Source organism: Osmia lignaria, chromosome 15 (assembly GCF_051020975.1).
Source record: "Osmia lignaria lignaria isolate PbOS001 chromosome 15, iyOsmLign1, whole genome shotgun sequence".
NCBI lineage: Eukaryota > Metazoa > Arthropoda > Insecta > Hymenoptera > Megachilidae > Osmia > Osmia lignaria.
In genome coordinates, this window is record NC_135046.1 from 13,347,281 (window position 1) to 13,362,795 (window position 15,515).

Here is a 15,515-nt window from a genome sequence, read left to right on the forward strand (position 1 = left end):
TTGGCATCTTTTTTATTCCGATACAGAAACGTATTGTATGCATGTCAAGGAAGAAGAAGACGTTGTCTGACACCAGTCACCCCGAAATCCCGTCGTAAACACATCGGGATGGGTAAACACCCCACGGTATGTGTATATCGTTAGGCAAAGGCTTCAGCCACTTTTCTTCCCCAAGGAACAAGGCACGACTGCCTATAGAGGGGCTGATCTCTGACGTCACTTCCTTTCGGTGCTTCCCATCGTTCGTGATCTGGCATTAGATTAGGGAATGAGCACGAGATACAGGTTTTAAACTTTGGATATTTTTCGGATACAGTTACCATGGCGTGTCGATAAATATTTGAGCAGCCTGTACCGGAAGAATGGTACCGTGTAATGTGCGGGCCATGTTCCTAGGAAGGCTGCTGTTTAAACATTCATTGGAATCTGCGTCGAGTACCCGGAGTCTCAACAATTACGCGTCGTTACTATTTGATTATCGTCGTTGGGGTATGTTAAACGACGTGATTTAGGAAGCTTGATTCTTCCATTAAAACGGCCCTTCGACCACCGCCATTATTCAGGCAAAAGAGTTTGCTCGATCGACCCAATTCCTGTTTTTCTCCTGGCTCGTGAGATTTGCTTTTGCAATCCCTCCTCCGCTTTTATCCGTCTCCTCTATTCACGGATTAGCGTGGCTTATCGATGTAATTTGTTTGAGGAGAACGGTGATCAGTTCGAACGGGTCTTTAATGGCCTCGCAAAGTGTCTGGGACCAGTCACGTATCCTACAGACAGTAATGTATTGGGATGTTACGTATCAGACGTCTCTGATAGTCTGACGCCATTTCCTCACAGAAAAGTACCATATCAAATGGCACTTTGTGGCACGTTACTTTAAAGCTAGAAGCTTGCTGAAACGCGCTACATAAGCGTTTCATCACCACTTGCAATACAGAACGTTTGATCGTCAGTTATAACAAACGATGACCAATTTGAAAGTACCTAAAATCTATTGATATTTCATGACAGAAAAGTATCAGAAAATGGCACTTGTGGTACCTCGTTCTAAAGCTTAAAGCTTGCTGAAATGCGCTACGTAAGTAAATGTTTTGCGCGAAATGATTTGTCCGTTTTTAGAGGAACATCCATCACCGTGAAAAGGGTCTATGTACATTACTGTGACAGATGAGAAGACGGAAATTGAGGACAATCTCGGTCAACTAGGGACATTCCGGTAATCATGATTACTATCCTGATGAGGAAGATATTAGGAGGCTATAATTACAAATACGCGATAACCCTTGCTCCTGCAGAGGTAATGATCGACTCTGACCCCCATGATTAATGGCCACCTACGACACGACAAGAGGGTAAATACGAACCGGTACCGTATTTTCTACTCCACAGAATATTTCTTCCCTGTAATTACCTTCTTTACCCTTTCGAATCTATACACGAAAACATTACCATAATTGAATTCCATTAGGTGTTTTTCAAAAATACATTTGTAACAGTAGAGGTGAAGAAAAATGCTTAATTAATATAATACACATTAAATTAGAAGAAACATATTACGTGATGAGTTATAAATAAGTAATTTATACATAAAGGAAATTCTAGTTTAGTTTTAATAATTCTCCTAAGCAATTCTGTATCTATTTACATATGTAGTATATTCCATAATAGTGATGTGATTACATTTCATTACCTACAAACTGCTAATTAACCGACATTATATTCAGAAACCATAATAAATATCATGCTAGTATGATCGTTATGCGGTCGATACCTCCATGCTCATGCATTGTCGGCACCGTTTCTACAATATCCCATAAGAGAATAATTGCCTGAACCATAAATGCGCAATGCAATGCTTCACTAACAGACTATTCACTTATTGGTTTATCCTACTGTAATCGCTGAACACCAAATGTTTATACACTACATTGGCAGAAATTATTATAAAAAAAAAAAAAAAAAAAAAAAAAAAAAGAGAGAAAATTATTTTCCACTATAAATAAAATAGTCGAACCTATAGCTTGTTTCCCCATCGATTCGCCACACATCTGCTTATGGTCATTGACTAATGCATGGTGTACCGTAACAGATGGCAAGAAAATCACATTAGCGAACTTTCTATAATCGGTTTTATATGGTGGTGATTTACGGCGCCAGCAGGAATCACCTTTCACACTTCCGGGCTGTTGCAGCGTAGAACTGGGTCAAAAGTGGCTGATCGATCGCGATCACGATCCGTTAACGATTTATCCGTGAAACACCGGTTGTTTCGAGGAAAACACACTCTGTTTTATAAGTTCACGGTCGTTATTGTTTCCGGCTTGGTTATTACGCCGAGCCAGCGAAGCATCGATCCAGTATCGGTTTTCGAAAAATTCTACAGAGAAACTGTAATGGGAAAACGTGGCACGTTTATTTGAAAAATATATCTGAGAAATTGAACGGGCAGCTGCAACGATAGAACGAATGGTAAATTGAAATTTCAAGAAACATTTTGTAAAATGTTGCTGAAACGACAAATAATTATTCTGAACTTGGATGTGAATTTTCATGGTCCCTCATCGAACGAGAGGAGAAATTCCCTGAATAATCCTATTATCGAGCGTGGAAAATAATTAAACAACATTCCGAATTAACATAATCACCCCGTAGCTTGCCGGTCGTATCTATCGCCTCTTACAAATTAATTCCAGAGTAATAATCAAATTACGCGATCCAGCTTTATGAAATGTTTTTAACGATGCAAAATATTCATGATGAATTATCAGCTAGCGCTTAATAGTTAACCTGGTAATTGTATATAATCAAAGCCATCTTTGAGAATTTAAGAGAAAGAAAAAAAATCATCAAGGATAGTTTTGATTTTCCAGCTGAAAAATTGATAAAGCAACTTTTTCTCTGCTTTTCTCTTTTCTATAACAACACACTATCTCTATTCTCGAGTAATAAAATATAAAAAATAAAAAATAAAGAAAATAATTTTGCATCATTTTACACACGGCAAATCGCAACTGGAACAGCGAAACTTTCTCATTTAGTTAGGAGTTTCCACTTAATTATCGTTACGACTGTCATTGTCGCTACTTATCAAACTAATAACGATAACGTGACACGAAAACTCGAGCTTAACATGAACCACTCTCAATATTACGTGACGCTTTCACGTTTCGTAATTAGAATAAATGCAACCGTGAGTCGGCGTCCATTTTTGGAAGAATTATTAAGAGGGTCGTAAACGAGATAACGACAGTGTCACTGTCAGTGCGTGTTTCACGAGGGTTTGATAATCAACCCTGCGCCATTACGCGGTGGATTTTATTGCCGAGTCTAGGAAACTGATAATCATCACGATACCTTGGCTTTGCATGATTCTATGTTGAGGGTACGTGACAGCAATCACTATACGCACCTGTCGGATATACCGGGTGTTCCATTTACCAATTACGCGGGATTGAGTCTATTCTCTTTCGAAAAGCGGGGTTATAGGCGTTTGGGGCAGAGATCGTCTATCGTCTATCGTCTATCGTCTATCGTCTATCGTCTATCGTCAGCCCCACTGACGAGTCTGGCAGACGATCCCGAGACGAAACGCCTTTTTCTCTCCCTGCCCATGGTAAATTGATAGTATCATAAGTTTAAATTCAAAAATTAACGCGCTAATAACAATAAAGTAGGAAAGGCTAAACCCTTTCGTGTCGGCTACTTTAGTTAATTCAGCTACTCAGACGAATTCCTCCTCCCCATTGGCCTAATGGCTGTCACCTAACTAAGGGTCACCACCCATATACTTCTTTTTTAACCAGATGATATATATCTTTATAAACGTGATGTCGCATTAGGGTCGAGCTTACATTGGACAAGTAGCCAGTCCAGGATCTGGAAGTAAGGAAGAGGGAAGGAACCTGCCAGGCAGATTATCTTCCTCACCCCGAGGTTTTAGCAGAGGCTACTAAACCAGACTACTTTGCCAGTGTAAATTCAGTCTAAAGTTAAGTTTACATTGCGCAGGTAGCCAGGGTTCGGTAGACCTTGCCACAGGACCCACTGGCCCAGCTGCTTCTACATTGTAAACTCGGCCTGGAGGCGTCTAAAATATTATTTTATTAGACCTTAAGTTGAGTTTACATTGGATAAATAGCCTATGCCTGTTCATAGGGGCCAGAAACAGCGAAACAGTCTCTTAAGCAGGCTGTGTTCCTCGCCCCCCTACAAAACAACATGGGCCTGAAAGTACACCCGCCTTATACACCGGATACAAATACGACGACTAGTATAATAATCGAAGGAATGCTGCTTTGAATCATTATAATAAGCTCCAGCATATCTGAATGTCTTGTACTACCAGCGGAACATCTGTTTTCCATTAATCTGTAATGTACGACTTCCTTGAGGGTAATTACGTGTGTCAGTTTGATGGACGAGCTGCTGTAAAAAGTGGAGTTTACAATGGCGTTCTTGCCAGACCAAGTGTTATATCATTTTTATTATTTATGCTAAAATTATTTTGTCTGACTGTTGGTAAAATGTTGTGTATATAGAATATAATGTTTTAAATCAACAGAATTATTTGTAATATTAAAAAGAATATTATTTCTCTTATATCTGACGATATTTCTAGTGCAATTAATAAAAGTTAATTTTGTTTAAGCAAGTTTATGGATACTCGTTAGAAATTATCATACATACTTCTTGAGTTCCGAGTTACGAGGGTTTCTTCGTAGATGCTTCCTCCGATTATTTCGGGGATTTTGGGATCTTATAATTTACAGAAGTTATACGTGTGTGTACACGTGCGCGTGCGTGGACTAAATTATTATACTACTTCCCTGTATCCCAGAAAATATACAGGGGAACGTAATCATTTTATTAATTTACCACCACAGAGTATAATAATTCTTTTAAACAGAAAACTTGTGCTTTACAAGGTATCACGTTAATGTTTGCAAACAACATTATTTTATTAAGGATTCGAAAATTTCGTTTTTGCTAAATATTTTTGGAAATTCTTCCTTTTCTATTTAGCGAAAGATCAAAAGAGTTTTTTTTTTTATTCCACAAAGCTCACATTTCAAGCTACAATAATTATTAGTAAAAGTTTTCCTTCATCGTTAAAAACACTTTTGTAACGAACCATTGTAAAAAAAGCGTAAAAAATTGTATTTTCCATGAGTTTTCAAACGAACGAAATAAAACTAGAAGAATTACTGAGAATAAAATGAAATTTGTTTTTCACAGAAACCGATCCATTCCAAAATGTATTTATAAACAAAGAGATGCTTTTTACCAAAGCTTGCTGCATCTGTAATTTTTTACGATTAATAATTTTTTTAATGTTGAAGTTTCAATATAATGGAAGAAAAAATTGCTAAGATCCAGTTTGACAAAATTTTTACGTCAACTCTTCGGACGAATCCATAATTCAAAAAAGCGGAAAAAAATTATAATTTCTGATTTTATTGAAGAATCAAATATCAAGATTCTTGACACCTGACAATGTCCATCGCCATATCTTTTTGTCAATACCAAACTCAATTGCCTCGACACTGTCAATCCGGAGTGAGTAAAAAAACGCGATAGTCGGAAGTTGGCTAACCTAATTTGAGCGACGCCAGATACTCGTCGCCACGTCATCTGCGCTTCAATTACCCGTCAATTCGGTCGGTATAAAAAGGATAATGGTTATCGTGAAAGAATAGCACATAGCGTAAGTGTGGAATGATGAGGGGTATAGGTTGCGTTAAATATACATATTCATGCACTCTCTGAAGCAACTTCGCCGCTGAATTATACATATTGTTTCCTTTGAAAACCAGCCCCAAAGAAGAAGAAATAAGGGTGCATTTCCGAGTAGATGGTTGCCTCCATTTTTTATCGCAAATTACCTGATTCAAATTTCAGACTAGACTGTAACTATAAAAAAAAAAACAATGTCTTTTATGGTTACTGAACCTTGTAAAAAAAGCACAGAGGTCAAGTTTCACTCCCTTTGAACTGGGTATCACTGTAACGGAAAGTACAAAAGTCGGATCCGCGAGGCGAGCCAATTTTTCGCGACAAAAACTGATTGTGCCATGGCTGTCAGTCACCGAGGCTGGATATAAAAGCGATTACCGAAACATCACTAATGTGATTTTCCCGACGAGCAGGCGAGCGTTTACGGTGTGACTCTTGCTTTGCTTTGACTACGAACAGGCTGCACGTTCAAAAAAATGAAAAAAAAAAAAAAAAAAAGAAAGAAAGAGGATGTCCCTTTGCGACGATTGACAGATACATCGTTCCCAAAGTAACAAGATTAGCGTATCTCGTTTCGTTCCAACGATTCGACGGTAGAAAGGTTCGCGTATGACCCGAGACAATCGAAAGCTATCGTAAGGTTATTTACCTGAACAAACTGCTCGATTGGGAGGGGTACAGGCAACAAAGCGATAGATTTAATAATTTCAGAAGCTTTGCGGACAATTAATTGATTGATGTCGTTCAGATGGGTCGTTCCGTGGGTTAAATTAACGGATGTTAGATTCTTTACAATTACTAACGTTGAGCTTTCAAAATGTTCATTCCCAGCACATCCGGTCGTTCCTTCAAACGGAAGCCATGTTGCCCAACAGGGACATAAATCCGTTGAATTTTACGAGGTCATTCGTGCGGTTGTTTCTCCTTTTTCGCGGTCGAAAGGGTGGGGTCACCGCACACTGATCTGCAGGTTTACCGCAACCACACGCAATTAGACACCTGCGTGACTTTTGACACAGACACCATATGTAATTTAACTTATTACAATAGATTCTCGCTCGGAAAATTTGTCAAGCTTTATAGTTTTCATTTGGCGTGTATGTGTTGTCCGATGGGGTGTATCTTTTTCATAGGCTATGGTGGTGCTTAAAAATCCACGTGAAAGTCAAATCGCTCGTATGGCAATACATATAAAGAAAGTCTACTGTATCTCCGGAGTAATTTATAAAATGAAATAGGACATATAAATTAAAGGACACCCTATGTATCTGTACAGGAGGCAGTCCAATCACGGAATAAGATAAGATAAGGGAAGGGGTCGTGAAAATTAGGCGATTTTCCGTTAACGCCGTGTTCCATCGATCTGATGGGCCGACCTTAACCTTCGTCCCAACTGGTAACCCCAATCTGGCCTCCTCCAAGATTAACGACGCTCCCTTTGAGATAAGACCGATAATACAGTTGGATACTGGGAAAAAAAAGCTATTTAACTTTTACGACTGGCTATCGGTCGCTGACACGCCGCGCCACGCCGCGCCGGATCAACCGCGATAAAAGGCCTGGAAACCGTGACCCTGACGAGTGGTTCACTCATCGAAATCTTGTTGCATCGAAGTGGAGCGGAACAAGAATACGGACCGAGATAGAAATACACACAACACAGGGTGAGCCGATCCCCATAGAATCGATGGTGCAGAAGTGGAAAGGTAGCAGGCGAGATAAATCTGTTTCCAGGCGAAGATCATCGAAATTCTGGGGATGTAGCGCACGTTGGGGAAGACGAAGCAGATGGGGATTGATTGGCTCGTGTCTCTGCTAGCGCAAAGGCAGCTTCATCGAATCCCAAGTACAAAGGGTCTCGTCGTCTGGGTGCAAGCGAGCACGCAATCACGCACACGAGTGCAAACTTTATGCTAGCCAACTTCAACAATGCTAAACACCCGTGTATTCCCTCTTCGTCGCGAAGTGCATACATCAATGTATCTAACCGCAACCTCCGTAGGTGTTCTTCATCGTCTTGAAAATTTAGAGAAGCCCAAGGTGATAACAATAATTCGCTCACACATATGGATATGTACACAGTACACACCCCCGACGGATCTGTACACGACGTGGAACAAGGCTACACACGAGAGTACGTGGCCAAATGGAGGCGCATAGATCATAGGAGACGCATGTGCACGGTGTACCACGCACACAATGTTCTATATCAAGGGTGCGAGGAAATGGCGATAAACCGACCACTGCTACACGTACGCGTGTATTAAGAACGCGAAACCAGTATTATACTGGGTGCTCTGAGAATAATTAATAACCAAAAGTTCACTCAGAAATTTTTCCATATTAATGCGAACACTCTGTATGCGAGCAGAAAAGAGGATAAGTACATACCTATATGGCTATGCAAATGACTACTTTTATGGGAAAAAATTGTACGATACTGGAATCGTCTGTCAGACTCGTCAGTGGGGCTGACAACAGACGATCCCTGCCTCAGACACCTTTTTTCTTTTTTGCGTCGAGGAAATCTTCAACGATACCCCCTGCCTCTCTGGGGACATTTTACATATATGAAATTTTCTGGTAGATTTACTCATTTGGGCAGGAACTTATTAATCCTTGTCCTATAATGAAACATCCTAGATAAAAGATCGAAAGCTCTCCATGTTAAATACGTACACCCTATATATTTCATAAATGCAACCAGAACGACTAGTACGAAGCATTGGCTATTGTTACCGCCATTTGCCATTAATCGGACTGGCTGTACGTGACGGTGAAAAGAAAATGAAGGGAGGGGAAAGTTTGGCTTGGTGGATGCATTCGAGTGGTAGGGAAGTCATGGCAGACGATGATTGCACACCACGCCCTGACGAGATTTTCAAGATATCCGACACACGAGGGTCGCGACACGCGGGGTCAACCAACTCGACCCTTCGAAACTTTCCTTCAGGCCTAAATAGCTACTGGCGTCAATGAAAACTCACCGGTAGCCGCGAATCCGACCAACAGCCCTGGTGATTCATCTGAAACAAAACCACAGAGACGCTTGTTAGGTTGATCTAGTGCCGTGGGGGATTTTCAGGAACCAGCATCGAGTTACACTTGAGACAAAATGGAGAAGATAGGACAGGGATGAGAAAAAAAAAAAAAAACAGGTATGGGTCACTCTGAAATTTTAATAAATGCATTAAAAATTGTTTTTAATTAGTGTAAACTAGCGATGGCTAACTTTTCGGATGTTTTTAATTAATTTAATTCATCGAAGCAACTTTTCATTCAAAAGGATCTCCTTTGCTCGTTCGCAAGGAAAAGACAGGCTTATCGATCGCTTCTTTCGTGGCCTCTTTTTTCTTTTACAGAAAAAAAAAGAAAAAAAGAAAAAAAGAAAAAAAAGAAGAAGAATTTCCCTTCGACTGGACCATTGAAACGCGATCTTTGTTCGTTACCGATGTTCCACGAAACTTGGACTTTTCAAGTCTCGCCTCCCGTTTCAAACAACAAATAAGCAACGATAAAGACCAAAGTTTCCTGGTTTCAAGTTTTTTTCTCCCTTCTTCAGGGAATTATTCGAGGATTAAAAGAAGCACGGGGAATCAAGTAGCGAACGAGCAAAAAGCGGCATCATCGTCGGAGACGATAGCATGTAATAAGAATAATTGTCGGCGATGTTTTATGCATCCTGGTGATTTCGCATTCAGTTGGCCAAACTGCTGCATTCGTTCGCTAAACTTTCTTATAGCGGTAATCTTGAATCTTTGAAGGAACGGTATCTTCTTGCTCGACCTATTCTTTCCGATGGTATTCTCAAGTAACCGCGGTAAAATTTGATTTTTTGCAAGTACAACTACAAAATCATCCATTGTTTTATTTACACAACCACTCTTTTGGGTTGATTTTTCACTCATTGTCAGAGCATTAAATGGACAATTTTCTTTCGTTCCGAAGAAAGATTGGTACAAAAATTGAGCTTTAATTTGATATGTCACTAGCGTCATTTTGAAATTTCTTTCCAACATGAAATCCTGTTAAATTCTCTATCTAATTATTTCTCTAGTAATTAGAATTAATAATCCCTATGCTCACATGACGTCAATTTCGCGTGAGCCAGTCAACGCGTTAAGGGGAGACAATTCGGAGTCTAGCATTGAAACGGTAGGAATAGTAAATGGCGACGATCGAATTACTGTTACCCGCACGTTATTGAGATATTACCATGTACCATCTCTCACCATCCGCAACAATACAACGTATCGGCATTGTCACCCTTAGCAGGCAAAATCCTAGCTCATTGTGCATGAAGATTCCGATGGTGCACGTTGGAATTCGTCAGCAAAGAAAATCAGCTGGAAGTCGATGTAATCGAGGAAAGCCGGAGAGTTCGGAATAGTTGTCGAAGAAAGCTGCAAAACTGACACCACCGCAGCTATGTAAGAGCAAACTGGTGCAGAGAAAGCGATCCCAATGGATGGCAAGCCGCTTCGTACACACACCGTTAATTCGATGGCTCCGTCATGGACGTCAAGAATGTTGTCGGAATTCTATTCCAAGTATTCGGTATATAGGACCATGATGGGCGACCGAGATCTCGGCATTTTTTTCTACAGACCATTCTCTGGCATCCGATAGATTTTCTCCAAAGTCTTCAACTATTAGGGGCCATCAGGAATCCACCTTGAAATGATCGTTTATAATGATGGTGGACCCACGCCTACAGGTTAGAGAGGGAAGACGACGAGTCTCCCCGGACGTCCTTAGGTCGGGTCGACGACCGCCAGGTGGCAGCGGGATTGTGTCTGTTCTCGCTGGCGGTCCCCCGGCATGCGATTCGGATATACATATGTAGGAGTACCGAAAAACGGGGTTATAGGCGTTACACGGCTCGGGATCGTCTGTCGTCAGCCCCACTGACGGACGAGTCTGACAGACGCTAGACGGATCCCGAGACGTGTAACGCCTTTTTTCTCTCCCTACTACAAACCCTAGTTCAAAATCTGAAAAGTCCAGAAATTACCGAAAGTCAACAAATCAAGAGAAGACATTCAAGTTCAATGGATTCCTAAGTCGTACGTTTTCACGTTGTAATTTGAGCAAGGGGTGGAATGTAACGAGAATCTCTTTCTCTGAAGGGTCTAAGGTTTCTAGGATAATCTGATGTTTCAGGATTACAATCTCACACCTGTATCTTCTGTTAACATGTTCACTGTCGATCACTCAATATCGCGAACTATTTTATTTAAATACTGATTTTCTCGGGTACGCGTTGAATCGTAAGCTTCTATTGCAACAGACGATCTCTTAAATAACGAAGATGGAGAAATTGCAATTTCAGTCTGGAAACTACAAGATAACCTTCGCTCGTGTTCCGATACATTTAGAGGAGAACCGATATCACGAAGCCTCATATCGACCAGACAATTACTTTGTTTTCAAGCTTGTGCCTGTTACGAGGAAACTAAGGTAATCGTAATAAGATTAAATTCAATGGAACTCCCTGTTTGCCGCAGAATTCGACCTGCTGTCTGACTAGTTCGTTCCGTAACCACTTTGCCACCGCGCAGACGTCAGTTATTCAACAGAATTCACGCCCTTTTTGTATATCCTTTAAGATCACCTAACTTGATCTTTAACAATGTGAAAATTATAAAAAGAAATATTGATACGGGGAGTGATGGAGATTCGATATTTGTTCCACAATTTTTGAATTTAGGAATTTAACTTTAACTTAAAAAAAAAATGATATTTCTTTCCTGATGGTTCACCAGCATAAAAAAATTCACGCTCTTTTTTTTTATTTATGACAGTACCCTTTCCGATGTTCGATATATCACCGACAGACTTTCCCCGCAACAAATCTACAGCCATAAATCCACCGAGAACAACTGTTTTGCACTTTCCCATAAATTCCCGCAAGAAAACAAGCGGATAAACCTTCTCGAACCTCCGAGAAACTCGTTGGCTGTTTCAATTTTCTTCCCATGTAATTGCCACAACATCAAATCCACCTTTAACTATTTTCTTCTGGAAAAACCATCAAGCTAGCAAAAAATCTATTATAGGTATTTTAATCTACATTCCATAAAGGTAGCCATTTTGTGGCAGCCGTAACTCTGCCACTTTCACGAGTACAAAAGACCCAAAAATATTTTCGTGTAGTTTAAGATACGAATTTACTTGATAGTTTCTCCGAAAAAAATTCGATAATGGTTTAGAAAAATCATGATAGTTCCAGTTTCATGGAATTCCATGGGAATAGATAGGTCTGATGTAACGAGAGCTGGAAGAAAGTAGCGAGCGTATGTATTTCGATACGTAACCATTTCTAGAAGAACCTATAGCCGTGGGGTCGAGCTGGGAAACGATTGCTTTGCACTTCTGTGCACGCCCCCAGGGCAATCGTAACTTGAGATACCTACTGAGAGAGCCACCCTCCTTCACTCTCTCTTTCTCTCAATCACTCCTCAACCCCTTATCCTCTTCCAAAGGGAAGTTGTGCCTCTCTTCCTGGCGACGTTCAAGCTCGAATGCAACCGGCACGAGTTACTGTGTTGGTGTAAGATTCGCCTAAGCGGCAGGGCCAGACCAAGAGATCGATCGCTCGAACGTGCTTTCGGCATCCTCGAATATTACCCACCGCCCATATCGATGCTTGCTGCACGTTAATATCGTTGCTTCGGTGCGTACAGGTATGTACCGAATATTCGACATATTCGACCACCGTATTACATATATTATATTATATTATATACATGTCACGGAGGTTACTATGTTAATATCCACACTGACCAGCGTGCTGGTCATCCTTAGGGAAGAAGACAATATGGGTATCTAACGAGGTCCTAATTTTTAAATTAGAGGTTCACTATGTCGAGCAAAATTATTCTTCGTTTTTCAGAAAACCATGGGGGCGGCAATGGTTTGGATAGGTGGTGGGATCGCCAGGATAATTAGACTTTTTAAACTGGTTCCCGATTTTTTTTTCACCATTTCCCTTTCTCACAAACCGACTCTACTTCGCTATCTCGCCAGAACTTTATTTGCTCCTCGCGCTGGCTCAAGGATCCTTGGCGCCGCGTTTTTTAAAGTAAATAAAACTTTCCGCCAACTCGTCGCTCCTCGGAATTTCACCGAGTACCGATGACAGACGCCATGAATACGCGACAAACCGTACGAACAAAACCGAGACTTCCGACGCCCGGCCCTTTGCATGCCTATCCCAAACGACTATTCCTACTGCTGGTCGCAGTATCGACACTTTTCAAAACGACGTAACTCCGTGAAAAATAATCCTATCAGCCTATGTCCTCCTCCAATTTACAGGAAAAGATCCATATTTTATGACGATATTCGGGGATTTTTTCGTCTTGGGAACTCGATTTTAAAATTCATCGTTCAAGCTTGAAAATTCGAAAAGAATTTTTCAAATAAAATAATATTTGGCAGAGTTCTGATTTAAAAAACGATTCGAAATGACGCAAAGAAAATCATCGCTTCGATGATTCTTCCGTTACCGTTGAAACATACCAAATGTACGAGCTCTTGATCCGAACGAACGATAAAGTTATCGAGTCGTTCCCGCGGGATCATAAGTATTCCGGATGAAGTATGCCGGAAACGTTTTTACGTTTCCCAGTGTCTGCTACTTCTCCCAGAAGGATCACTTTCTGTAGCAAAATTACGTGCATCCTCCACAGAATTTGATTATTACAAAAAAAAAAAAAGAAAAAAAAGAAAAATGTTGATCATCGAGCCACCCATTCGAGTTTTTGATGTCCTAGATAAAAGTTAAAGGCTCTCGAAGGGGATCAGCGTAATCCAAGGCAAAGTAGCTTCCAAGTGTCATAAGCTTAATACGCTTACAGTCAGCAAAACAGAAACTAAGAGCAGGTGTCGATCAGGCGGCAGTAAACGTTCCGATTGAATAACTGGATCATTCGAGTATTAAGGCTGATCCGTATTCATCGTTTCAAATAAGCATGTATACAAGACGGAGGCCTCTTCAAGAGTAATTTCAAGCTGAGTTTCAATATTAGAGGATATTAAAGTTTCTGGCAGGATAATGCTATTGTGAATAATTTCTGAGACTTTGAAACGGATACAGGCATCTTTGAATTTTTAATCCCTGAAACACCTCTATGGATCTATTAAAATTAAGTCTGAAGAGTTGAGAATCAAGTTGGCATTAAATGATCCCTGAAATAATTGGAAGGATCGCGTGTATACGGACGGTGATTTTCAAGAGGTCCCCGAAGTGTTAATTCAATTTCACCGGATGGATGCACCGTTGCTAGCGGTGTAACGATGACCAGGGATGAAACTTCAGCGGGACGCTGCTTTGCTCGATTTAAATGCGAGCAAACGAGCCCGGTAACCGGCGTTCAAGCTACTCCGACCGAGAGCTATTTCGTGGATTGCTCCTCCGGGAACATAATCGAACGCTAACTCGAAAGTGCTGGCTGAGATACCGAGAGCTTGTTTCAAAGTGCGTCAACCGCTTGGCGACACGACAGGATCAGGCGGTGGGCAAACCAAGTGCCCGCTGGAAAGATCACGGGCAACGGGTTGCATGCTGCGAGCATTGATTAGTGGTGGTAATTTGGAAAATGGAAATTTTTAATTTTCTAATTATAAGTTACTGATTATTACAGGTACATCTCCTGAAAAACCTCGGCACACCTATTAAACTTTCATCGCGGTGAAATTAATTATTTCTGCAACACGATTTCTACAGAACTCTTTTCAAACCTTTCAAAGACGACATGAAAAAAGCCAGGGTGTTATAAAATTAACGAGGACAATTAGAAACGAAGGTGATTCGCAATGCCGAAAACAGTAAAATAATAATCTGAATTCGTTAAACATCTCTTAATGATGCGCGATACAGTACGTTGAATAGCAAGTTGCAAGCAGAGCAATTAAAAGGATTAACTCCGGGAAAAGAGTTAAAAATGGTGGGCACGAGAAGTTCCAGTTGCAGTGAAAAAAAAAAAATATAAAAAAATAAAATTGTACGCGCAATCGTACAAGTGTAGCTTTGAAATTCGCTCAACTAATTGAACCGTGACCCAAAATTAACGCGTCAGAATTGCCTACCACTTAAAGCACTAACGCAGAACGCTGAAAACTACAAGCGACCAGAAACTGGGAAGATAAAATCCAAATTGTTCGCTTGCCTCTAGATTCGTTAAGATGGCAATTTTCGTTATACAAGATGGCAACCATCCTGAAATCAGTTGAAAAACACTTCCAGGGTCTGCTTATTCATCGTGAAGGCACCTTTATTCGTCCTCGGTATACCAACGAATCCCCTTTCATTGGAAAGGGGTCAGAGACAGTGGCAGGTAGAACAGGTTTCAGAATTTCGGGAAGGAGAGAAGGTGCGAGCTTCCTGGGTGTCGTGGCTCGATGCGATAAGCATGAACGGTTCAAGGGAGTATGTATACACGTCTTACACAGGGTGTACCATTTGAATTATTACAATTTTTCTTAATTATTAAAGGCAATATATCATTTATATGAAGGCTGCGTGTAATGGGACCTGATGTCATAATAAGACATCATGAAGAAGGTATCGATCGGTTTAGCGCCAAGTATTCGGTTCTAAGCGACCCCATATCAATCAGCACCGCTTCTAAATCTAGTCCTAAGGATTTAGGACACCGGGTATAGCGATTTGGATGACAGCAGGCTCGCAGAAATCTCACGTACGACTACAATGCCCCTTTTGTCACTCGAAACTGACGCACGCCAGTTATTCGACGATGCTGTGCCAGCCAAGCGGT

At 40.8% G+C, this 15,515-nt stretch overlaps 1 protein-coding gene across 4 annotated transcripts in view; it reads right to left on the reverse strand.

Moving 5' to 3' along the window:
- The window catches only part of LOC117608376 (uncharacterized), a 113,203-nt gene that overhangs the window by 71,576 nt on the left and 26,112 nt on the right, over positions 1 to 15,515 (reverse strand). For 2 of the 4 annotated variants that reach the window (XM_034333412.2, XM_034333414.2), the window contains exon 2: positions 8,721 to 8,759. The exons of the other annotated variants lie outside the window; for them this stretch is intronic. In XM_034333412.2, coding sequence (XP_034189303.1) covers positions 8,721 to 8,759 — 39 coding nt within the window. The remainder of the gene's footprint in view (positions 1 to 8,720; positions 8,760 to 15,515) is intronic. 4 annotated transcript variants of the gene reach the window in all.